Raw genomic sequence first — 27,063 nt, forward strand, 5'->3', positions numbered from 1 at the left:
TTTTCCTGCAGTTGTCATGCTGCAAAGATCATGCCCGTTGTTCCCCATAGGGGACGAAATCCGCACTGTGACTCTTGGAGGAGCTCCTCGGCCACAGGGAGAAGACGGTTGAGGAGAACTCAAGCGACAAACTTCCCAGTGGTTGATAGCAGGGAGATTCCCCTGTAGTTGCCGCAGTCTGATTTGTTCCCCTTTTTAAAAATGGACACGATCACTACATCTCAGATCTCCCGGCATGCTCTTCTTCCTCCAAATGAGAGATGAGGTCACGTATCCGTGCCAACAGCGCCTCTCTGCCATATTTTAGCGCTTCAGCAGGAATTCCATCCACACCTTTGTTATTCTTGAGCTGTTTTATGGCTTTACCTACCTCGTGCAGCGTTGGAGTTTCACTGAGGTGGTGGCGGATTGCACGCTGCGGGATGGAGTTGAGAACAATCGAGTCAAAGGCAGAGTCTCTATTGAGGAAATCTTCAAAGTGTTCCTTCCAGTGGGCCCTGACAGCCTCGAAGGGCTAAACATCCCAAGGAAAGTTCATAACAATAAACAATGTTTCAAAAGCCACCTTTTTAATAATCAACTGCAACTTAGTTCCAGTGTTTCACAACTTGTACAGTCGATGTACTGATCAAAACAAATTCAAAAGAAGGTCTGTTTAAAAGCAGCAAAACAAACTTTCATACAAATCACGAGTCATTTCTTGGACTATCAGTTTTATGTTTATATTTCTGTACACAATTTACAAGATCCGTTCTTTGATACAAGTAGCCCTGGCTGCCAACCTAATCTTTAATAATGCCTCAGTTAAGGTTTTACATTGCAATATAAAAATGATATCATGCTTTGTTCAAGCTTGAATTAAAATCCCACCAGCATTGAAACTCTGAATTGCTAATGTACATCTATTTTGTATTGTCGTATAAACAATGCGAGAATGTGAGCCTATTATTCAATTGAAAAGTTTAATGGCATCTCTCTCCCAATACGAACATGATCTAAATATATCAGAAGTGGGAGACAACGCCTCAATCACATAAGAGTTAGAACTAAATCCCACTAAACTAAGTTTTGGACTACTGTATTAAACAGCAAACTTGACATTTATACAATTTTCCTTTTTTAACATTGATTTTTTTCCAATATTGAATAACCCTATAATACCAATGCATGTAAATACAAAATGAACAAAAATAAATAGAACACAAGTGATGGCAAGGTATTACGTTTAAACTAGTGGATCCAACTAAATATCATGTGAACACCATAGGGTATGTCTCATATGGTACATTAGTTGTAACTGGGGCAGAAAATCCGACTTGTATAGCGCCTTTCACAACCTCAGGATGCCCCAAAGCGCTTTACAGCTTTTGAAGTGTAGTCACTGCTGTAATGCAAGAAATGCAGCACCACACCTGAAGAGCCCAGGGACGCGGAGTCCTGTCCAATAACGGCAGGACTTCATTTCAATAAAATTTCCCGGAGTCCCGCCAGACAACTGGCTGGCAGGCCGCAGTGGAAATTTGATGGGAGGACGACGCAGCCAGGGACCCGTGGGAACAGTCTCTGACAGTCAGTGGGAGGGGTTTCAGGGCAATGGTGGATGGGCTTGAGGAGGGAGTGGGGGGGTAGAGAAGACTCTCTGTGGGACCACTTCTGCTACTCCAAGCCTATAATTGATCAAAGAGGTAATTTTTAAAACCTCCCTTGGCCTCTTCTGGCCAGTCGGCTCTCCTGCAATGGTGGTGGTGACGGGGAGGAGAGAGTGGGGTACTCACAATGGCTTGACATTAATATTGCATTGGGCAGTGACTTTTGCACCTTAAGTAGCCTTCAGCCTGCATTTAGTGGGAGCCTCATCAATGGCCTGAATGTGGTGGGTTGGAGACGGGACTTCAATTTTCAAGCTTTCAGATCCTTGCCCGACCCTTTCCAATCTGTCGGATGGAAGGTGGGGTGGGGGGCAGGGGGCGGTATGGGTTAAAATTGAGGTCTTGTTCTAGTAATAATTCTCCACTTGTGACACAATTGGTCAGTTTTCTTACAAGGGATTTTCAACGTCTATAGCTCAGATGTTTTTCAGCTTTACTGCCCTCCCCCTGAAATTGCAGTTTGTATTCCTAACCTGGAGGGTAACATAACATTTTCATGCGTGAGCCAATTAGGAAGACAAAATCTGACTTGTGCTCCGCTTTCTAAACTTGGCATTTTTCTATGCAGCAGAGAAAAGGAAATTCAGACACCCCTTGGCATTGTTTCAATTCAAAAACAAACCAGTCCAGACTTCTTACATATACAGTACATATAATGTATCCAAGTACATAATTTAAAAAAACTGCACGGCTTACAAGTTCTGTGAGGACAGTGATGTTAAGCAATCAACCAGTGAACATATGTTAAGTGTTGATACTGAAAATCCCCTGTATAAGAACTTAACATATTAGAATGCAAGATTATAAAAACACGATACTGGTCAACCACATCACCTCCAGTATGATACTCTTTATTATTATTAGGCTGGAACTCAAATTTGTTTTAAAATGCAACACATAGCAGCTAATCACTATCCAGTGACACACATCTGGAAAGTATACCTTGGGTGTGAACAATATTGGGCTTTATTGTGTTCCTAACACAGATGAGGCTGCACACAGGGAGGTTAAAGTAACAGTCTTTAATAAGACACTCCAGAGTGAGGAACCTGCCTCAGGGGCCGGCCGGCTTATATACAGTGCTCCCAAGGGATGCTGGGATCGCTTGGGACTTCAGGGGATGAGCTCCCTGGTGGCGGAACATGGGAGTGCATGCTTTACAGATACACAACAGGCTTGACTGGGATATTGTCCACAGTCCAATAGCCAACTAATTGAAAATAAGAATGGTCACTTGGGTGAGATATTGAAGAGCTGTTGGCTTCAATGGAGCCTCACCTTAGTATGAGTTGGTGCTTTAATAAAGGTGAGGAAAGAAAATACAACAGGATTTTCATTCCTATGAACCATCACCATTTAAAGCCCATTAAATACAACTCTCAAATAATTTTATTTTGTCAACATATATGTCAGAGTTTAGAAGTGGTAAATCCTCAAAGTATTAAATGCCCCTCCCCCCCCCCCCCACACACAAAGACGATCTGCTTACAAATGATTGCTCAGTACCCACGCCATGTAATATGATGATACCCACTTGCTCCTCCTCAGTTCTACTTGCAAGATTGTGCAATTTGAACTAACAGTATCCTGTATTGTGCCAGTTACAGACAGCCCGAGACTGTCACTACTCTGTTCAGAGCCTCTTATGAAAAGACCATTAAGCACAGCCACCATTCTTTCTGCATGATGCCACCTTCATATGCTGGGCTTTGAAGAAAGTATTAGTGCAGCAACTTTCTTACAGAACGATGTAATATGTTAAACATTTCAGGAAAAGCTTCACCTCTCCCTGACCGCCACACCCACCCATCTGTGGTTACGGTTTCTTTTGGGGTGGTGTGAACACTTCACACTCAAGCTGTGTAGAACATAAATACTGACTAATCCATACTAACACACAAGATTATTTGTACAATAGCATACAGTTCAAGGAATCATTGCATAATGAATACAAGTTTCTCTTATGCCACCAGAATACAATTTTATTTTGCATGTTCTGACACTGTTGATTTCACAAATTTATATTGATTTTCATGCTCATTTAAATCTACTAGAGGAACTCTTGCAAGTAATTTTAATTTAACAAAAAAGACCCATTTTCATTTGTGACTACAACAAAGGGAATTTCAGTTACCTATCACATTTAAAAACTCTAGAAAATTAAGGGAAAATATTCAAACTTCTGGTCTCCCATAAAGATGCTGTCTGTCCAGTATGCATCAGGCTGTCCATTTAAAAAAAAAAATTAGGATTGGGCAGTAAAAATGTGTTCTCAGCCTGTTTTTCAGGCCACACAGCATCTTCGTGTGATCAGCACTATCTCAGAGCATCTGTCCAATCAGCTACCAACCTGATTGCCTGTTCAACAAAGCTATATGCATCAGGAGTCACAAATAAGGAGTCACAAATAAGTAGTCACCAGCGAACATAAATGGAGACTGAGGCGCACCTGCCACTGCCTTGGACAGCAAAAACTACAACTCCCATGTTTCTGCTTTGTCCTGCACATGTGCAACCATTAGAAATTCCTCAATCTGCACTCAGGCAGAGCCTGCGTTTCAGGTAACACAGGCCTTAGTATTTACTCGTTTACCAATAAAATGCCACCTTTACCACTCGCACACTAAGTTTCTCTGTTTATATTTAAAGCTTTTTAAACAGTAATTAGAGGTATGGCTAATTTAGTCATTATTTTACAGCAACATTTCTACGAGCTACGTCACGGCAGGCGAGCCCCAGGCAGAAAAAAGGCTTCAAGGACATCCTCAAAGCCTCCTTGAAAAATGCAACATCCCCACCGACTCTTGGGAATCCCTGGCCCAAGACCACTCAAAGTGGAGGAGGAGCATCTGAGAAGGCACCGAACACTGAGTCTCTTCGTCGGGAGCACGGGGAAGCCAAGTACAGACATCGGAAGGAGCGTACAACAAATCAAGCACCCCATCCACCCGCCCCTTCAACCACCATCTTCTGCCCCACCTATGAGGGACTATAGATTCCACATTGGTTACATCAATCACCATAGAACTCATTTTAGTGTGGAAGTAAGTCATCCTCGACTCAGCGAGACTGCCCAAGATGACGACACTGGAATGGACGAGCCCCAACTTTTTCTGACAAGTTTAGTTTGTATACAGCAGCTAAGTACAGCAACTTCATGCCATTCAATATATTTGAATGGTGAAGTAGACAGCAAGATGCTATTATCGGGCAGCTTTTGAAAGAGCAGGGCATCTCCAACAGCAACTTCCTGATTTCCGTATTTAATTGCACATTGCCGGAAGCTGCTGTCTGAATTCCGCATAAATAATGGAGAGGGCTGTTAGCTTCACTGTTACTTCTACTGTAAAATTCTGCCTGTTATTGCCATTATTATAATCAGTTTGGTCTTGTTATTCTTTGCTGCAACTGTATTTTCTTTAAATTACTAATGTCATAACTATGATTCAGTGTTTTTTTATTGAGTGAATCTAGTAGGTTCTTTTACATTACAATTTTTTTCTCCTGAAATTAAAACATTTAGTATAATTGCCTACAGTGTAGAAATGTTCGCGCATTAATAGGATTAACTCTTCAACAAATCTAATGACATCTTTTGTCACTTTCTTCTTGAGTAATTTGTAATTTCTTATGTGGCTCGGTGTCAAATGTATTTGTTTTGTCTTATAATACGGCTGTGAAGCGCTTTGGGACATTTTACTATGTTAAAGGTGCTATATAAGTAAATAAAAGTTGTTGTTGTTGACTGTGACAAAGGTAAACTATCCCTGCTCGTCCTTCTCGACTTGTCTGCAGCCTTTGACATGGCTGACCACTGCAGCCTTCTCCACCGTCGGCCAGCTGGGCGGGGGGGAGGGACTATACTCATCTGATTCTGTTCTTATTTATCTAATTGTAGCCACAGAATCACCGGCAACGGCTTCTCTTCCCGCTCCCGCATCATTACCTCTGGTTTCCCCCCAGGATCTATCCTTGGCCCCCTCCTATTTCTCATCTACATGCTGCCCCTTGGTGACATCATCCGAAAACACGGCATCAGTTTCCACATGTACACTGATGATACCCAGCTCCACCTCACCACCACTTCTCTCGACTCCTCCACGGTCTCTAGATTGTCAGACTACTTGTCAGACATCCAGTTCTGGACGAGGAAAAATTCTCTCCAATTTAAATATTGGGAAGATCGAAGCCACTGACTCCATCCCTCTCCCTAACATTTGACTTGGGCTGAACCACACTGTTTGCAACCTTGGTGTCATATGTGACCCTGAAATAAGCTTCCAACCACATATACATCTCTGCCTTTGCCTCAGCTCATCTGCCGCTGAAACCCTCATACAGCTTTTGTTATCGACTTGACTATTCCAATGCACTCATGGTTGGCCTCCCACATTCTACCCTACATAAACTTGGTCATCCAAACTGCGGCAGCCCGTGTCCTAACTAGCATCAAGTCCCGCTCACCCATCACCCGTGCTCGCTGACCTACAATGGCTCCCAGTTAAGTAATGCCTCAATTTCAAAATTCTCATCCTCATTTTCAAATCCCTCCATGGCCTCACTCCTCCAGCCCCCCGCCCACCAATCCTCCCATCCCTCCAGAGGTATCTCCATTCCTCTAATTCTGCTCTCTTGAGCATCCCTGATTATAATCGCTCAGCCATTGGTGGCCATGCCTTCCGTTGCGTAGGCCCTAAACTCTGGAATTCTCTGCCTAAACCTCTCCGCTTCTCTGCCTCGCTTTCCTCCTTTAAGATGCTCCTTAAAACCTCCCTCTTTGAACAAGCTTATGTTCATCTACCCTAATTTCTCCTTATGTAGCTTGGTATCAATTTTTTTCGTCTTGTAATACTACTGTGAAGTGCCTTGGGATGTTTTACAACATCAAAGGCACTATATAAAATTCAAGTTGTTGTTGTAGTAGATATGCTTCTGCTTTTACATGCAATATAAAAAGCAGTAATGACAAAGTTTGCCCCTTTCATTACCCACATAGGACTTTTAATTGTTGGATACAAAGTCCTTCCTAACCATGAAACTGATGTATAATGTGCATCGGTTGCATTCTGTGTATGTGGCTATGTTGTAATCTATAAACCCAAATGGATTATTTCTCAGTTAAACCCTTATTTCCTGTCAATAGACTTAATTCTAAAAAAAAACGACTTGGATTTATATAGTGCCTTTCACGACCACCGTATGTCTGTAAAGCGCTTTGAGACAATGAAATACTTTTGGTGTGTAGTCACTGTTGTAACATAGGACACGCGGCAGCCAATTTGCGTTCAGCAATGTCCCACAAACATCAATGCGATAATGACCAAATAATCTGTTTTTTGTGATCCGAGGGATAAATATTGGCCGGGACACTGAGGAAAACTCCCCTGCTCTTCTTCAAAATAGTGCAATGGGATCTTTTACATCCACTTGAGGGAGCAGACAGGGTGTCTGTTTAACTTCTCATCTGAAAGACTTCACACAGGGCGGCACTCCCTCAGCACTGCACTGGGGTGTCAGCCTAGATTTTTGTGCTCAAATCTATGGAGTGGGACTTGATCTCGCAACCTTCTGACTCAGTGGCAAGAGTGCTACCCATCGAGTCACAACTGACATTCTAGTGTTGGCTGGATGTTATAATGTTGTAATATATACTTCCTCTGGTCACCACAGCAGTGATAATGGAAGATAAGAATTCACAATAACAGACCAACAGAAAAAAACAACTGTTTTACTGTTTGATAATGTAGTGCAACATATTCAAGATTTGGAATACCAAGTAATACAACTACTTTTATTTATATAGCTCCTTTAACATAGTAAAACCTCCCAAGGAATTGCACAGCAGTGTTACAAAACAAAACAGATAGATTTGACACCGAGCCACAGAAGAAATTATGGCAGATGACCAAAAGCTTGGCTAAAGAGTTGGAAGGAGCATCTTAAAGGAGGAAAGAGAAGTAAAGAGGCGTAGAGGTTTAGGCAGGGAGTTCCAGAGCTTAGGGCCAGGCAACTGAAGGTACAGCCACCGATGATTGATTAGTTCTAATCAGAGATGCCCAAGAGGGCAGAATTTGAGGAGCACCGACACCTCATGGGGTTGCGAGGCTGAAATAGATTACAGAGATAGGGAGAGACAAGGCCATGGAGGGATTTGTAAACAAGGATGAGAATTTTGAAATCGAGGCGTTGTTTAATCGGGAGCCAATGTAGGTCAGCAAGCACTGGGGTGATGGGTGAGTGGGACTTGGTGCGAGTTAGGACACGGGCTGACGAGTTTTGGATGACCTCAAATTTATGTAGTGTCGAATGTGGGAGACCAGCCAGGAGTGAGTTGCAAGAGTCAAGTCTAGAGGTAACAAAGGCATGGATGAGGGTTTCAGAGGCAGACGAACTGAGGCAGGGGTACAGGCAGGCAACATTACGGAGGAGGAAAAAGGCGGTTTTAGTTATGCCGCGGATCGGATAGGTGGCCGGAAACTCATTTCAGGGTCAAAGATTGTGAACAGTCTGGTTTAGCCTCAGATAGATGCTCGGAAGAGGGATGGAGTCAGTAGTTAGGGAATGCAGTTTGTGGCAGGGACCAAAAACAATAGCTTTGGTCTTCCCAATATTTAATTGGAGAATATTTCTGCTCATCCATTACTGGATGTCGGACAAGCAGTCTGACAATTTAGAGACCATGAAGGGGTTGAGGGAAGTGGTGGAGAGGTAGAGTTGGGTGTGTCAGCGTACATGTGGAAACTGACTCGGTGTTTTCGGATGATATTACCAAGAGGCAGCATATAGATGAGAACTAGAAGGGGGCCAAGGATAGATCCTTGGAGGACACCAGAGATAGAAACATAGAAACATAGAAAATAGGTGCAGGAGCAGGCCATTCAGCCCTTCTAGCCTGCACCGCCATTCAACGAGTTCATGGCTGAACATGAAACTTCAGTACCCACTTCCTGCTTTCACGCCATACCCCTTGATCCCCCGAGTAGTAAGGACTTCATCTAACTCCCTTTTGAATATATTTAGTGAATTGGCCTCAACTACTTCCTGTGGTAGAGAATTCCACAGGTTCACCACTCTCTGGGTGAAGAAGTTTCTCCTTATCTCGGTCCTAAATGGCTTACCCCTTATCCTTAGACTGTGACCCCTGGTTCTGGACTTCCCATAATGATGGAGTGGGAAGAGAAGTCGTTGCAGGTGATACACTGGCTACGATTAAATAGAATGGAACTAGGCGAGTGCAGTCCCACCCAGCTGAACGATGGTGGAGAGGCGTTGGTGAAGGATGCAGTGATCAACTGTGTCAAAGGCTACAGACAGGTCCAGGAGGACGAGGAGGGATAGTTTACCTTTGTCACAGTCACAAAGGAATGTGCCTTTGTGACTTTGATAAGAGCTGTTTCAATACTGTGGCAGGGGCTAAAACCAGATTGAAGGGATTCAAACATTGAATTCAGGGAAAGATGGTCACGATTTGGGTGGCAACATGTTCAAGAACTTTGGACAGGAAAGGGAGGTTGGTGATGGGGCAGTAGCTAGCAAGCACAGTGGGGTCACGGGTTGTTTTTTTTGAGGAGCGGGTTAATGACTGCAGATTTGAAGGAGAGGGGAACAGTACCTGAGGAGAGAGAACCGTTAACAGTGTCGGCTAACATGGGAGCCAAGAAAGGAAGTTGGGTGGTCAGCAGTTTAGTGGGAATAGGTCAAGGGAGCAGGAAGTGGGTCTCACGGACAAGATGATTTTGGAGAGGTCAAGAGGGGAGATCAAAAAGAGAAACTAGTGAAAGATGCGAGTTTAGGGCAAGGGCAGGTGGGAGCCTCAGATGAAGTTTGGCCCGGTGGGCTAAGGGAAGGAAGGGAACTCGCAGAAGCAGCTGATCTTTGAGACAAAGAAGTCCATGAGCTCTTCACACTTGTTGGAGGTGAGTGTGGTGGACAGGGGAGAGGTTGATAATAACAACACGTTGTCAGCCAAACTACTCAAGTACATTAGAGTTTCATGATGCTTTAAATTGGAAAATATTAGCACAAATAAAATTTTGTGCAACACCTCAGCTCTTCCAACACCACTGTCAGAAACTAGTCAGTAATTTACATCTTCCTTTAATCTAGCGTATCGTATTCTGTTCACGGTGCAATCCCCTCCTCTTAATTTTACAACGGGGAGACCAAATGCAGATTAGGTGACCACTATACTGAACATTTTCATTCCAGCTACAAATATGACTCACCATGTTTAGTTCCCCCTCATATTCCCACTCTAATCTCTCCATCTTGGGTCTCCAAAAGATATTTAATGCAAACTTCAGGAACAGCAATCACATTTTCCTGGGGCACTCTTCAGCCTTCTGGTTTGAACATGAGTAATTTTAGACCTTAGCTAAATCATCCATTTTCTTAACAGCACAAGAGCTGGTGATGGAGATGGGAAGAGGTTTTCACCATTTTAACTATATGCACATTATTTTTTTCTTCTAATGCCTTTTAATTGACTCAGTGACCTGAACTTTTGTATAATTCAACTGTGTTGCTTCTCGATTGAGCAATTAGATGCAATGTTGCCCCTAATTTATTTGGGTGAGTGGCCCATTTAAGGGGCTCAGCGGCCCATTTACAGTTTTGTGCATGCCGGAAAGTCAGTCCCAGTCCGGAGCTGCTGGGGACCCGCAGAGAGCTGGTTAGCAGATAATCCAACCCATTAAATTCCTCTTGGTGATAGGATATTCTTTTCCTTTCCTTCCCATCAAGATTTTTTCTTTCACACTATAAAAGGCATTACTTATCTTTCAGTATGTATGTACATGCACATACACATATATGTGTATGTGTATGTGTATGTATATGTACAGAGAGAATATATATTATAGGTAGAGAGAGTGAGACGAAGACTAAATAATAGACTAATCAATCATTCGTTACTTCCTCATTCATTTGAATTGTATGTACAAGACAGCAATCTGTGTATAGCCTACAAGACAATATAATATATATTATATATACACATACAAATGCATGTACTTTTGAAATACAGTTTGTTTTTTAAATTTTTTTTAAAACCATAAAATGCACTTGCATATGCCATACACTGATTGCTCACTTATATGTACAACTGCAAATGAATGAGGAAGTAATGAATGATGGTCTATTGTCCAACGATATTCATCTAACAGTTTATTAAACAAAAGATACTGTTGTTGTCTTAGTACCATCAGAGCAAGTCATTACCACAAACAAAAATTTGCAGCATCAATGCAGCGGAAAGAAGCGCAATTGCAACTTTAATTCTGGTCAGCAGTGTTTTTGTTTTACCAATGGTGCAGTTTTATTACACAGTTTCCATAGATTTTTCTTTAGTTAAAAACGCTGGTGAGTATATTTAGAAACAAAAAAAAATGCTCATCAAATTGTTCAGTGGACAAGTACTGGGCTGTATGGGCAGGAAGGTCCAAACTACCTTACCTGGTCTGTGCTGCACGAGCCAATCTCATCTGAGGCAGCAATAGGCATGCAACACTGGCATGATCACCTTCAGACTAGGGAAAGTGGGGGCCGCGGGGAAGTCACTCCTAATCTGAATCCAGTACATCTTGCTCACATATAGACAGCAACTGATTTGAATGTTGGGTCCCACGGTCAAATGACCTAACAATATTCTTGCCTGGCCTTGCACATGAAGAATGGGCAAGGTAAGAAAGGGCAGTCAGTTCCATATCTCACCAAGTACTCAGTGACCCAAAAGAAAAAAAGAGGGATGAGAAAACCCAGTGAGGAAAGAAATAAAAGTGTGGTCCATTCACTCTAGTAGGCAAGTAATAAACACCCAAAACTCAGAGGATTGCAAGTTTTGATACTAACCCTGACAGACACTCATTCCAGGTCTGCCTCAGATACTCTCAGGCGTAACAGTGCTAAGCACTCCCGTAAGGGGTCCCAACATTATGTTCTCCGGAGTATGCCTGTACTGTCTGATATCTGATAGTGTAACATAAATGTGTAATAATAGGGCCCCCGTGTGATCCGAACTGGATATTGTTAACTTTTACACATGCCCTCACACACACTTCTCCAATCTATCTGAAGGTGAAGTTAAGCACAAGACCAGATATGAAGTTGCTTTATTTTACAGACAGTAAGTGACCATAAGAGAGTAACAGATGCAATCAAATATCATCTCGATTCAAGTAACGAAAGAACCATCCTCAACAACAAGAAAAAAAATACGCCATACTCTCCCTATTAGTGGGCTCACTTGACTTTTCGTTGTCAGCTTTCTGATCCCGACTGGTTCTGAGCTTAAGATATGTGAGTTTCCTTTGCTTGGCTAGGCTTCCTCCCCAGACTGAGCAGGCTGATTAAGTGCCTATTTGCCATTTAATTCTTTTCCCTCAGAATTTCTTCCCCATTCAAATATTCAGCAATAGACCAGTCAGTAAAACCAGTTACCTCAGCTCCCCTTTTGGAGTGTAGGTTTAAAGAAATCATCTCCAGCTATTCTCAAAATGAAGAGGTGCCATCCTTGCTTGATCGGCTTGAAATGAGACAATTGACCCTCATTGTCTTGGTCGGAAATAGACTGTGAGCCACAGCATTCCACAAACTGGCTGGTTTGGTTTTCCAGGTGCAGCGCCCCAAATCCGGAACCCTCGGAATGTCAGAAGGAAGGGGAGGGGTGGGGGGGGTGGTGTGGTGGTGGTGTTCGCCAGGTGATGAGGTCGACGGGGGTGGTGTTCGCCGGGCAATGAGGTCGTCGGCCGGGGCCCCACCGCCGTGGTGGTGTTCAGGCGGGCCCCGCTGCCAGGGAAGAGTTCAGGCGGGGCCCGCCGCCAGGGAGGTGTATAGGCGGGGCCCGCTGAAGAGCTGGTCGGGCGACTCCATCATGTTCAGGCGGGCTGGCAAGGAGGCCTCGAGGCAAGGGCAGTGGCGGCGTGGTGAGGGGCGGTGAGGCAAGGCCCGAGGTCGGGTAGCACCAAGGCGTGAGGCAGTGAGGCGAGGCGAGGCCGGACAGCGGCAAGGTGAGGCCCGAGATCGGACAGCAGCAAGGCCAGACAGCGGCGAGGCGAGGGGCGCTGAGGCGAGGCCAGAGATTGGGCAGCGGTGAGGCGAGGGACGGGGAGGCCCAAGGTCGGGCAGCCGCGGGACCTAGAGGTCGGCAGGGTCCAGATTCCGGAACATTTTACATATTCCGGACGACCCTGCCACCAAATCGGTCCGTATTCCAGAACTCCAGATTTTGGACGCTCAACCTGTAATACATCTTCAGTATCTGTAGCCTTTGGCTCTTTCCTTTTAGATCTGTGAAAATTCACTGTTTCAAAACACACCTCATTCCCAGATCCTTTCCATGAAGAAAATAAAAAGTGATCAAAATTCACAAAACATGGTCCAGTTTCTCTTGGGTAACTAGCAAGGGCACTTGCTTGGTAAAAGCACATTCTATATTTGAAAGAGAGGAAAGTTGGAGGAGTCTGCAGCTGCAAATTATTTTGCCATGTCAGCTGAAGGAAGAATTGTGACAGTAAAACGATAATGCAAAATATACATCTATCTTGAAAGCTCCATTTGATATCCAATTCCTGTGGTTAAGAAAGTAAACACATTTGTAACATTTATCATGTAATACACAATAGTGACAATCCATTACTCCTTCCTAAAATAGCTACATAATACTTCATCCCATGGTAGTACAGTATTCATGTGACCACAAAATATCTATTGGACGAGGCAGCCTGTAGTGCTATTTAGGGTTTGGTGATGTGCTCTGGAACTATTTAGGGCTTAGTGATGTGCTTTAGTAATCAACACTTGTTTGGAAACAACCCCTGAAAAAAAAATAATAAAGTACTACTTTTAGTTTGAAAATTATTTTCTATGTTTTAGTTTTGTCTCAAGGTTGTTCTCTCCATTTGATAGCACAAAGATATTTGTGTTTGCAAGGAACAGCAGCAACTTGGATTTATATAGCTTCTTTAATACAGACAATAGCCCAAGGCATTTCACCGATTGGGGGAGGAAGGAAAAAAAATCTAGCAACAGAAGAGAGTACAGATACCAAGCAATGGAGGGTCAGATTAGGTATGGTTACCAAAAGATTGTCCAAAAATAATGGTTTTGAGAAAATTGAGAGAAGAGGCAACCATTGCTTATAGATTCACTCTGGTAACTATTTTACAAAGATGTTTAAACACTTTAATGGCATTAATTGTACATGAAATATTCATGCATTTGATTCAGAAAATATTCTAAAATCCAGAAAAATACACATCTGATGACAAACAGAAATCCTATGCAGACCCAGGAACCCCAACTGAAAAACTCATGCTGTACAAACTGTCAAACTTGGCAGCCTTGTCCGAGTCAGGTCATGATTTCTCCTGATGTTCGGGCCAACACTTTTTCCCCTCAATCAATGCCCCCAACAGACTAACACCATCACATTGCTGTTTGTGGGATATTGTTGTGAGCAAAGCGAGCTGTCATATTTGCATCAGTAACAGAAATATCTGAAAATGTAGCGACTAAGCGTTATAGTGCTAGACAATTGTAAATCTTTCTTTCCGACTTCAAGCCCCCAATAAAATTGGATTGTGCATTGTAGTGTACTGCTTTAAATGTTCCTTAATTATAAAGAATATTGGAATGAAATAGATCTACAATAGAGGATGGTGGCAAAATAGAATCAAAAGTAAAAAGGAAAATTTGACACAAAGAAAAACCCTGCAGGGTGAACAAATCAAAGGGTTTGGATCACCTTCAGTGCTATTTACTGATGCAAGATTAAAATGAGATCTGAAGACAAGCAAAGTCTTGGATCATGGAGCCCTCCCAGAATGCTGAAGTTAAACAATTGTACCTTTATGAGATGTTTGTTGATCCATTTTGTGAACGTCTTTTTCTGTACTCTGTCACGCTCATCTGTAAAAACAGAAAAAAGAAAATTAGTTACTTTCCCCCCAACAATTCTAAATCTCACCATTTGAATGGCATTAAAAAAGGATAGGTTTTCTCAGTGATATCTTCACCCTAATAATTCGTTGTAATCAGTACAATTTAAGCAATGAAACTCTTCACCGTTATCATCAATATCATCTGATGATTGGCAGGTAGCATGCTTTACCAGTATCGAGACTGGACCTCTGCCATTCTTTTCCCTGGAGGGCATCAAGTTAAAATTGTAATTGTGCTCAGATGTAACACTGGTCTCTAAATAAGAGACCAATTCCCTGTTCATTCCTACTCTGCATTGTTGCTTCATGTAAACCACTCAAATAGCTATTCTCAAATAAACTCAAAATGTTAGTTTCAAAAACACAAAGTAACTTTCTAAAATAGGTAGCACTGGAGAAATTTCTCGCATTTTACGTCTCGTCATAGAACTGTACCAGTTACGGTGTACGACATTTAACGAGAACACCAGTCATGTTTAACTTACAAAAAAAATAGGGAGAGGAAATGTGGGTCTCCAATAAATATTAATACTTAGTCCCAACATTAATTCAGTAACTTATTTTCATAAATAATGATTTGGCATTAATTGATAATTTCACTCGAGAGCACAGAGATAGCTGATGTGGGAAATGGTGAATACTACGTAAAATTGAGTTGATCCAAAACTCGGCTGCCCGTGTCCTAACTTGCACCAAGTCCCGCTCACCTATTACCACTGTGCTCACTAACCTACATTGGCTCCCAGTTAAGCAACGCCTCAATGTCAAAATTCCCATCCTCGTTTTCAAATCCCTTCATAGCCTCACCACTCCCCATCTCTGTAATCTCCCCAACCCCACATGCACACACTCTCTCTCTCTCTTTTTCACACCCGCATCCCTGCCTCTCTTTCCTCCTTAAAACCCATCTCCTTGACCAAGCCTGCCCTAGTTTCTCCTTATGTGGTTCAGTATCAATTTTTGTGTCTCATAATACTCCTGTTAAGTGCCTTGGGTTGTTTTACTATGTTTAAGGTGCTATATAAATACAAGTTGTTGTTGTGAAGTATCCCACGAGCACAGTTGGGGGGTTCTTCTAAGGTTAGAGTCTTAAGGAAGAATAGAAGCAACTTTACTTTGCATCTAACGCATCCTTAGATATCTAGCCTCAAAAATCCAGCAAACGGCAGGCTTGATCAAGAGGCAAGTCACCGTAAAATATTTTTTCTGTTTTACAACTATGACATACAGGACTTTTTTTTTTAAAAAGTGAGAGCCAGTATAGGTCATACTCTTACAATTATATCTGAATAGAACTTTTCAATGGGCCGCCAATTCATTTTTTTAAAAATCAAAGTTAAATAAAGCATTTTTTTTTTTTTTTATAGAGTGTTAAAACCCACCAAATTTATAACAAGAGTTTTTAGGGAAAGCAATAGACTATTAGATCCAACAAAAACATCCTTTTTTGACAGATCAAAGGCCAAGCAATTCTCCTGCATTTGGTCCCCAAGGTCGAGTAATTCTTGCATATTTGGCAGGAGATTACCATGTGAAAGTGCAATCTTCCAAACTCCTGGCTCAGGACTGTGATCCCACACATGTATGTACTCTGCCTGTACTTCCTAGTATTTCTCATGTAAGGCAATAACTCAGGTATACAGCTTGTAACAGATTATTTCACTCTGAGGATCTAACTGATGATGATTATTAAATCTACTAAAACCACTAATCATAATTTTACATACTTCGATAAAGAACATTAGTAGCATCACAAAATTAACAATGAAAGACTGAAGATATGGTTAAACCAACATGGTATTTTAAAGTTAAAACACAGAGTACAGAATAATAGCACAGCTGATGGCACTCACTGTACTGACCAGAGGGTGGTTGCAGGCATGCTGAAACTCACAATTCCCTAACTGCAAAGCCACGACTTCGCCCATTTCAAGTGGTCGCTCAGCAGGGAATCTTTTTTTTTTAAAGTATGAGTCACCTATAGTTCTGACCATACATCTTTAATGCCCAGTCCAACTAAATTGACAGAAATCTCAGAACAAGTTTTATGTCTTCTGGGCTGGAGAATGGTTAATGGAAATCTGAAAAGTGGGAAGTAGTAAATAAATTCAAAAAGTGAGGGATGGGAAGGAGAAATTGAAATCCGGAATCATATTTAGTATGGTTACTATATAGGAAGTTAAAATGAGAGATACGGATTCTGAGCTGGTTAATTAATCAAAATTGCAAAAGCAATGTTTTTTGATTTTAGGGAAAGTTCCCATTTGTTGGATGTTCAGATGGAACATCATGCTTAAACCTATTTCCAATGATGAGGTAAGATTGACTGCAAGAGCTGCACTCATGGAAAGATACTGCCAGCCACATTAACACTAAAAATTATACTGCAAAACATTTTCTGTAAAAAAAACATTTCAAAAAAATAACTGCAAATTATCTTTTCACAAAAAGCACCAAGTAACGGTGCCCTCATGACAAAACAGTTGCAGAAATAAAATGTTTCTGCAGTAAAATTTGAATGTAATTACATTTTTATATGCACTGCAGAATACTAAAATGCTGCACTCGTCTTTTACAACCAAGTTCAGATATTCCCCCATTTTGTACGGCAATTTCAGTAATGTCAACCCATCCACTTCAAATAATGGAATTACTGCCATATAAATTAGGCAGCTATTACTAGTCTTTTACAACCAATCTCAGACTGTGCACTGTATTACGCAGCTCACATACTTGTTATACTGATGACTTTTCTTTATTTCTGGACACACAGCTCAACGACAAAAGCGATACGCACAGATTTCAACACATTCACAGAGCTCCTCTTGCCCTCCCCATCCCCAACCACCGACCTCCCAGATTAGTTTTAACATTACAAGAGTATGTTTCTGCCAGCATTGTTCTCATGGTGTTAAAAGCTAATTGATAAAGTTCTCAGGAGACATAACAGCCCAACTGGGCACCTTCAAAATGTGGTTCTGAACTGGCCTGGAGCTACAGTACACCTGATGAGAAGCCCAAGCGCTGTGAGGTTACCAACCAGAGGTGGTCTCACAACTCTTGTTTTATTGCTTGGATGTCAGATTGCCAACTGCTGCTTTCATGTCTCTGTACACCTCCTGCACTGATACACAAGTAGTAGCCTTAGATACAGGAAACAAATAAACAAACCTTATTCAATGTCCTAAATTTATTATCTCAGTAAAATGTTCTGTTATGAAACTTTGAAGACGCAGCATCTTAATGCGAAAGTTAACGAGCACAAAACTTTGAGCAAAGATGAATTTACCATTTTCAGTTAAAATTATTTTCATTCACGAGAACACCAATGCATAGCGTCAATGGATTCCCAATTTCAACTGTAAAATTAATGCGCTCAGTGGGGAACAGACCTAATCTCTCAGGGAAAGGGGAAACCATACACAAGAGTTATCACTGAGTGGTATCTGCAGAGAGCTAGGATCAGGCTGGCAACCTGACTTTTTGCCTGCAATTGGTGTACACATTGGAAAACAGAATGGAGAGAAAAAATGTGGTCATACATTTTTTTCTTCTTCAATTATCAGGTTTGAGAATGTCAGGTTGGAGCAATTTAAGGTATTTATATATTACCAGCATAAAAATTGTATTATTCACCTGGTATAGTTACAATGATGATGAAATTCCTAATCTATCAGAAGTGATTATGGCACATGGTCCTAGCCAAGAAAGTAAGACAGACACCTGCAATTATATAGCACCTTTCACTACCTTTGGATGTCCCAAAGTGCTTCACAGCCAAAGAAGTATAGTAATTGTTGCAATGTAGGAAACACTGCAACCAATTTGTGCACAGCAAGGTTCTGCAAACAGCATTGTAATAATGACCAAATGTTTTAATGATGTCAGTTGAGGAATAAATATTGGCCAGGACACTGAGGAGAACCCCTGCTTTTCTTCAAAATAGTGCCATGGGATCTTTTACATCCACCTGGGAGGGCAGACGTCTAACGTCTCATTCGAAAGGCGGCACCTCTGACTAGGGAGATTTTGTGCTCAAATCGCTGGACTGGGACTTGAATCCACAACCTTCTAACTCAGAGGCGTGAGTGCTACCCACTGAACCACAGTTGACACCTTTAGTCAAAGCAGCAACATGTAACAGCCGAGGCAGGCAGTTCCAATACCGTACACGCTCAGTCACCTGCCATTATATGTAGCCTGTGTAAAGTGATTTTTAGGTGTGTAAAAATCAAACTGTAGTAACTGTGCCACTAAATAAATATAAATATCTATAGAAAGAGTGGCAGAGTTACTACAGTTTAACTTTTACAGTCAAATTGATAGTAGCTTGCTGCATGCTCTTCCCACCCAAATTTACTATTGGAAACGTAAAATAAAAATCACTTTTCTGTCTGGTTTTCAGTCTGGCCTCAACTTGTACGATGGTTTAGACCCACCCAAGGATAAGGCTTCTGAGGCTCGCAAATTGAGTCTTACCATGAGCATACTCAGTATAAAGTGAAAGCCAAAACAAGGCAAATTTATTCATCAGTTAAAGTAACCATGGAATACTCAGAAATATAGGCCAATTTCTGTGGTGATTCAATGTCCTCTCATGGTGAACACCATGAGAAATCTGTTATTAGACATTATAAGGAGAATGCTAAACTGGTGAGTATATTCTAAACAAAATAGTACATAAAGATTGGTATCAAAAATAAATTAGATACAAGTATGATTTAAAAAAATAATTACACTAGCCTGCCACGCTTGTTAGTTAAAAAGTATATTTCCTTCAATAAGTTTGTTTGCCTCCTGTACCATATCCCATCTAAGAAGGTGGGCAGGTATTTAACTCTAAAGCTGCCATGTAACTGGCAAGTGATGCAAAAAAAGAACAGAACTATTAATTCTTACATTTTTCACTTCCCCTCTAAGTCATGGCTTGCGCCAATCACAAGCTGCCAGATGGTAAGAAATTCACCACCCGCTTTAGAGAAATTGCAGACTCAAATATGTGTGGAACTCATCCATGCATCACAACACAATGCGTTACATTTTCCAAACACTCACCCAATAAAAAAAACAGCAAAATATGAAATACAATTTCCATGAGCGAATTATATTAGCTTTGATGAGAATAAAAATCGTATTGCACTATTCTGTTACATGTGATATTTGAATACCACATGGTCTAGTAATTACTAGAGCATTTAAACACATAATATTAGCACTAGAATGCAGAATGTTGGTACGAGAACAGAGAGCACATCTTGCGAGCTCTACCATATCTTTTCAGAGGCCTGGCAGCCATCTTGAAAATTCCCAACATATTAAATTCATGGGGCCAAAATATTAGTTAAAAAACTTTAAGGTTCTGAAATCAATAGCATCCAAATAGTTGTCGAACAGCTTCATGAGTCTTCATTTATGCACATACTGTCTTTAATCTGACGGGGGGAGGGGAGGGGGGGGGGGGAAGAAGAAAGAGAGAGGAGAAAAAACATTACCAACTTACTACTGCTGCCACTGCAAACAAAATGTTCTCATTTGAAACTATCCAAGCTTGACAATGGTATACATTATTATTTTTTCCAGCAATTAAAGAAAACTAGCAGTCTTGAGTGCAGTATTACTGTAACTACAGTAGAAACAGAATGAAAGCATCATACTGACCCATGCAACACATCAAGGAGACCAGGCTTGCATTTAGCTCTCTGTCATTACTGTAGAGGTCCCACATCTTACCAACACGCGCTGCTGACATTATGCTTTGTAGTCGTCCTACAAGCTTGAGGCTTTAAAGCAAGAGAATGCAGTTATGATGCAAGAAGCCAAGAGTGTGGTATACGAGGTCATAAACCGCCAACTTCCTGAAAGCTTCAATAAGGATCTCTCCCACTTCTCTTCTGATTAAACTACCTTAACAGCCTTTGCAAACTGCCAAACTCAGAAGGAGTCCACTTGAGGCTGAATGTCATTAATGTCGGCTGGAGATATTGAAACTTTGAATCCAAAGGTTACAAACAAAATGTCCTATGGATGGACTGAGACCAGTTGAAATTATAGCAGCAGAGGTGAAGAGGAGATCAAGTCGCTAAGTATAGGGCAACAAACTGCTGCTTGTATCTGTACATTCCTACAGTTATTGCACTGGCTTACAAATCCCAGCAAGGCTTGTTCAGTCGTCCAGTTGCCAAATAAATTGCAGTCAAATTAAAACTCAAAAGAGCGAGCTGATACATCTTCGTTCTTCTCCAGTAATTAATTTTCCAGTGACCCACATTACTGAGCTGAATCAGACACGCACAAGGTACTGGAATGTACACAGGCTGCAACCATTTCCCTTTTTTCTTGCTTCGTACTGATAACACAGACATAAACTGCTCAGGGCTATAAATATCTTTTGCAGCTTGTGTATTAGGCAGCGAGCCTTTAATCTGGCATGGCTATAATTTTCTAACTTCTCTGATGTATTCACCTGCTATTGCTGCAGTATCTGTGCTGCACTGCTTCAAGTACACTGCTTACAGCAACCTCCTTAAAACATGGCAGTCTAACGTCATTTCCTCAAAGCTGAAAGTGATTCACAGAAACACTGTAGCAGCGAATCTAATTGAGTCATTTAAACACGAATAAAAGGAGCATGGTGCCGTCACCTAAAACATGCTGTTAGTACCACATGGGATTTTTTTTCCCCCATCCTAAAATCTGGATTGCATTCTTTATTTATGCATCACACGGTGCTGATGGTTACCTTTCAGATCCCTCTCGTGTGTTGTGTCCTGTAGTTTACCACTTCAACTTACATTCCCCTCTGCTTGTTCCCCCTTTTCTGTCTCATCACCTGGCACTTGTTCATATAATCAAAATCTGCAATTTATCAGGTCAATTTCCCAATCCTTCCGGATCACTCTGTATTCAATCTTTTTCTTCCTGATTATTTTCAGTCACCACCGCGCCCCCCCTCCCCAATCAATTTCCCATATTTAGCAAATTTGGACTTCACTTGTGTTCCCATTTCCAAATATTGATGTACAATATAAATAATAATGGCCCCAGAACAAATGTCTGAGGCAACACATTTAACCACCCTTTTTCCATTCTGATATAGCACCATATACAACTATCCTTTGCTTCCTCCAATTGAAGCAATGTCTGATCCACTCAGGACTTTCTCCCTGCTGTACCCCATTCTGTACCTTTCTATTTTGTGGGACAATCTCCTGTAATGCATGTTGCCAAAAGCTTTCCTAAAATCTATCCATTAGGCAAACTGAAGAAATTATGTACCGAATTTTACAGATTTTAACAAAGCATTAGCATAGCAAAGAAATGGCCTGAGACATGATTACCATCTTAAACGGCTTTGCTAACTCCCTCATTTCATTTTTCTCCAGGTACCCCGCCATTCTTTCAGGATGCTCTTCAATGTTTGACCCATTACAAATGCCAATCCCACTGGCCTGCTGCTTTCAGAATCATCTTTAATGCCCCTTTTAATAAACTGTCATTACATTCACTGGACCAACTTCATTAGCAACTCCTTAAACTTGGGACTAAATTTAATATCAAACTTGAAAGCTAATTCCATTCTACTTTGACCCAAACAAGGGCACTTTTAGAAAAAATGTTTACAACTTTTCTAAAATTATTTAACTATCCTACCCAAAAAGGCAAACACCTGTAAGCACCAAAGCAGGACTCGGCTTTCATTTTCCGACTGTCTCCCCTTTTCGGCCAAGCTAAAATTTGGCAGGATCCATGCAAGGAATCATATGCAACTTGCATCCCACTATTCCACTGCATTGCTTTATTATGCTATTTATTTTTAAAATTAAGTTTAATGCTATTGTATACTTCTTTCTAGATTTTGAAAGATTTTTTTTTAATCTACTAAGCCAATAATTTGTAATCGGCAAAGAACACAAGCCTGTTTTACATAGTAGGATAGTATAAGAAAATGTACATTACATAGAATTACAGCCCATTCGGCCCAACTGGTCTGTGCCGCTGTTAATGCTCCACACGAGCTTCATTCCACCCAACTTCACCTAACCCTATCTGCATATCCTTCTATTCCTTCCTCCCCCATGTACTTATCGAACTCCCCCTTAAAATGTAAAGTTTTAATTTTGATATTTTTGGATATATTTCAGAAATGCCACCAAATTTTCAGTGTTAAAACCAACATTCTGATGAAGCATGTCAGATCTCTGATTGGATCTAATTTCCAGAAGTCTTAATACAGTACTACTTCTTCACGGTGGTAAACAAAAAATTTTATTGTACATAAAAGACAAAAATATAAACACAACATATAATTCTCCAAGCTACTGCAGTACCAGCTTAACTCTCCAAGAACCAGAGCAATAAAGTTATATTGTTTAATTGAGTTTCAATTGAGCAACATTCACCGATGTACACTTTTCTCATCCTCTTGTAACATTCAACGCAAAAACACTGGCTTCAAATTCCACAGAGTAGGAATAATGTATCAATTAATGGGGAACAATTTAAGATTTTGTCTTGCTGTTTATCCACAATCTATTTGTTTTTCAGGAAGCAGAGGTTGAAAACAAAAGGGAATTTCCTATGACAGACAACAGGCAACAAATTGCCTTACTGTCACAGTCATTGTCCATGGTGCAGGAAAAACATTGCTAAAATAGTAACTCGTGCCTCATGTGCAATTATTGAGGTCCCATTGATAGCTACGAGATAAAACTGCTATTGGCTATCTTGGAGAAATCTTGAGAAATAGGACGAGTTCAGCATAAATAGAAATCCCTGGTATTTCTAAGTTTGTATGTTTTCAAGTCACGGTCAATTGATTCCTTTTTTTAAAGACACATCTGACTTCACTTTCATTTTTATCCTCATAAACTTGGAGGCTAGATCACAATGACTGCAACAGATGGTTCCCTTTGGTGAGTGTGGGATGGGACCACGGATGAATCCGTTTTCCGTTTTCCATCTCTCCTCAAAGAAAGTGATTAAGCCAAAATACAAATCATAGTTACAGCTGCCATCTTAACTCGTGATTCCCTCATCTTGCATTGCGGCTATCAGGCTACCCAGCTCATTATATTAATACATACGTGGCAAAGACAAAATGGGAGTTACTATGAATACACAAAATATGTGTTGAAGACAATTCTCCTGCTTTTCCATCATTATGAACCTAATCATCCTTTACGCTAATGCCAACCAAGCAAAAAAAACACATTACTTAAATCAATTTCAATGGAGTTGTATTAAAGAAGTGTTGCATAGTAGGGTTACTTCACACCAACCAGAAGATTAAATTTATGGTCCTGAGCCACTCATTCCTTGAACTTGCATGTCTTGTCTCTGCTGGTTTTATGCTATGTAGTGTTGCGAGTTCAACTATTTTGTAGAAATGGATCAGCTTGCACCACTTGGTTTCTCCCTGGAGATAGACTGATGGAGCTATGCTGACAGCAGAATTTTAAAAGTCCATAGCCTAGAATGTATTCACAGGCCCCATTAAAGAGGATACATGCTACTGACAGTCTTCAAGGAGTGATAAATGGCAGTGGTGAACTAGGAAGTATCTTTATTCTGTTTAACAAAATTTTACATTTCTTAATGATCACTTTCCAATGGTTTCAAACGACTGATTACTAAACCTGCTGTGAGTTCCATTTTTCAGAAATTTGTTTCAGTATATTGGACAACCCCAAATAATCAAATATCACAAAAATTAACCAAGTGCATGTGGTTTTGGGGAGGTAGGGCCAAGCAGGCTCTCAATCATTAATGTTTTGTTCAATGACAGACGTTATTGAGCATCCAAATGTATAGTCAAAGTAGAAATGAAAGGAGGTAATTCTCAACAGTTAGGCCACAATAAATGTTGAGCACCCAAGTCTTGTAAAAAAAATATCAATACCACAACATGGACACCCAATGCTGTTGATTCAGGATCCTCTTTTAATATCAAATCCATTTCAAATAAAATCAATACTTGAACACTTGTTTGTTTTTGTATGTCTACTTCTGTTTAATTAATTGTAGAAACAGGAAATCCTCATGATGCCAACATGGGTATTAGCTTTCAGGTTTATTGATTTTGGCAGTGCGTCAATTCATACCACTATGAACCCAGAATGCTTCAGGTTCAATTGTGTTCATTTAATCCAGTTTTCTCAATTTCTTGGGCTCAGCCACTCCTACAAGCCATTCTTTCAATTGACATCAGCAGTACTGATTGTCTAACTTTTTTTTATTAAGAAAGGATGGGAAAGGAAAGGTGTCAAATGTTAATCCCAGTTCTTTCCCCAGAGGTCACTTTTACAAATTAATTATTTTCAACATTAACTTTGCTTTTGTTAACAATGTTAGCAACGGAATTGCATCCGAACTGACCTCAATTACTTTATAAAGCATTTAAGAAAACTATTGATTGATCTTTAAAAACTGTTAAGGATGCGCAGTAGATCTGAATTTTCAATAATTTATCATTCAAAGTGTAATTCCTCCTGTTGATAATTTTAGTAAACAAACAATGTGATGATTTTTCTAAGCTGTACCCACACTATTTTTTTTAAAAAATGGAGTAAAATTGATGGGAGGATTTTCATCCTTGCACTAATTTGCTCCACAAAACAAAAGTGCAATTTTAACCAAATTAGTTACATTAAACAGGGCATACAACCCTATCCCAAAGAGAGGAAAGAATAGGAACTTTTGGTCATCTCAATTCACAATTAGTAATTCACTGTTAAGTGCCGGACCAACTTCTTAAATGGAATACAGGGAAGCAAACATCATGCAGTCAAGATTAAAAGTTTATTTGAAAGATTCAACTCCTGCTCCAGGCTGAATTATGCATAACCAGGTGGAGAATACTCACCTTCTTTGCCTGGGTTACGACTGTGAAAGTACCAGACGCTAGCAATGCTGAGAAAATGCCCAATAACAAAGAGCACAGGCCCTAGCAAGGAAGAGCTGGGTACTGGCATTTCTCCTTCCAACACTCCTCCCTAGAAACTAGGAACTGGCTGCAATAAATTCCTTTCTGCTGATGTTGCTGCTGTACCACTTAAAATAAGAGAAATGTTTCAGCTCTTCAAGTGAATAACCACGGAGGCTTCCTGTGTGCAGAGATTTCCGGTACTTTAGCAGTTTTTGAAAAAATAACTTTTTAAAAACAATGTAGTTTTAGTTTTAGTTGAACCCATTAGATCCTTGCAAGTTTACTGAGAGCACAGGGACTTTGTCTTTATTTGCTGCTGCAGTCAGCAGCTGACGTATTGGTGTTAACTGACTTCAGGCACTCTAGATTAGGTCATAATCCAAATTTTCCATTTACCAGCACCACAGGGAGGTTGATTATCCACTAGAAGATCAACAAAGTTAAAAACTTGACATCTAATACAGTTTATTTCCTGAGTTTTTGTGGTCTGCTTTGTATTATGTTCAGAGTTATGTTATAATTAACTACCCTTACCGTCCTTTCCCCTTGCAGAAGTTAAAACATAGTCGACAACAACTTGCATTTATATTGTACTTGTAGCACAGACAAAACGCACGCTACTTTGCAGAGGAAGGAACAACAACTTGCATTTCAATGGTGCCTTTAACATAGTTAAATGTTCCAAGGTACTGTGTAGGAGTATTTTCAAACAAAATTTGACACCAAGCCACAAAGGTATTAGGACAAATGACCAAAAGCTGGGTCAAAGAGGCAGATTTTAAGGAGCAACTTGAACAAGCAGAGGTGGAAAGGTTGAGGGAAAAAATGACAAAACTTGGGACCTAGGCAGCTGAAGGCACAGCCGCCAATGGTGGGGTGATGGAACACAGGATGCAAAGAGGCCAGAATTGGAGGAGCGGAGAGATATCAGAATGTTGTAGAGCTGGAAGAGGTTAGAGAGATAGGGAGAGAAGGGGCTATGGAGGGTTTTTGAACACAAGGAAAAAAGTTTAAATCGAAGCAGTCGGACTGGAAGCCATTGTAGGTCAGCAAGCACAGGTGTGATGGGTGAATGGGGCTTGGTGCGAGTTAGCTTGTCGACAGCAGAGTTTTTAATGAGCTGAATTTTACAGAGGGTGGAAGGTGGAAAACTGACCAAGAGAGTATCTGAAGATATAAAGAATATATGCAGAAACATGTGTCAAGCCATGGCGGAAAGTTGACAAAAAGCTGGTTGTGAAAAGATTAGTTTTGAGCAGGTTTTTAATAGAGAGAGAGAGAGAGAGAGAAAGAGAGAGGTGGAAGGTGCAAGGGTTTTGGGAGCAGGGCTGAGGCTGCTGATAGCTCTGTGGGGCAAAGGGGGGCAGGTTGCACAGTAGTTGAGTCGAAGGCCTGAGGTGCAGGAGATAACATAAGGGATTTGAAGAGAAGAATTTTAAATTCAACGTCCTCTGGGACAGGAAGCCAATGTAGCTCAATGAGTACTGGAATTATGGGCAAGTGGCTCCTAGTATGGGATATGACATGTGAAGCAAAGTTTTGGAGTTTATGC

General features: G+C 40.9%; 1 protein-coding gene across 11 annotated transcripts in view; it reads right to left on the reverse strand.

Moving 5' to 3' along the window:
- macf1a (microtubule actin crosslinking factor 1a) overlaps positions 1-27,063 on the reverse strand; it is a 577,816-nt gene that overhangs the window by 387,110 nt on the left and 163,643 nt on the right. For 10 of the 11 annotated variants that reach the window (XM_070899169.1, XM_070899162.1, XM_070899161.1 and 7 more), the window contains exon 2: positions 14,494-14,555. In XM_070899169.1, coding sequence (XP_070755270.1) covers positions 14,494-14,555 — 62 coding nt within the window. Of the gene's footprint in view, positions 1-14,493; positions 14,556-20,245; positions 20,412-27,063 lie in introns of those variants that run through there. The other variant, XM_070899168.1, reaches the window with a different exon arrangement.

This window comes from Pristiophorus japonicus, chromosome 14 (assembly GCF_044704955.1).
Source record: "Pristiophorus japonicus isolate sPriJap1 chromosome 14, sPriJap1.hap1, whole genome shotgun sequence".
NCBI classification, from domain to species: domain Eukaryota; kingdom Metazoa; phylum Chordata; class Chondrichthyes; family Pristiophoridae; genus Pristiophorus; species Pristiophorus japonicus.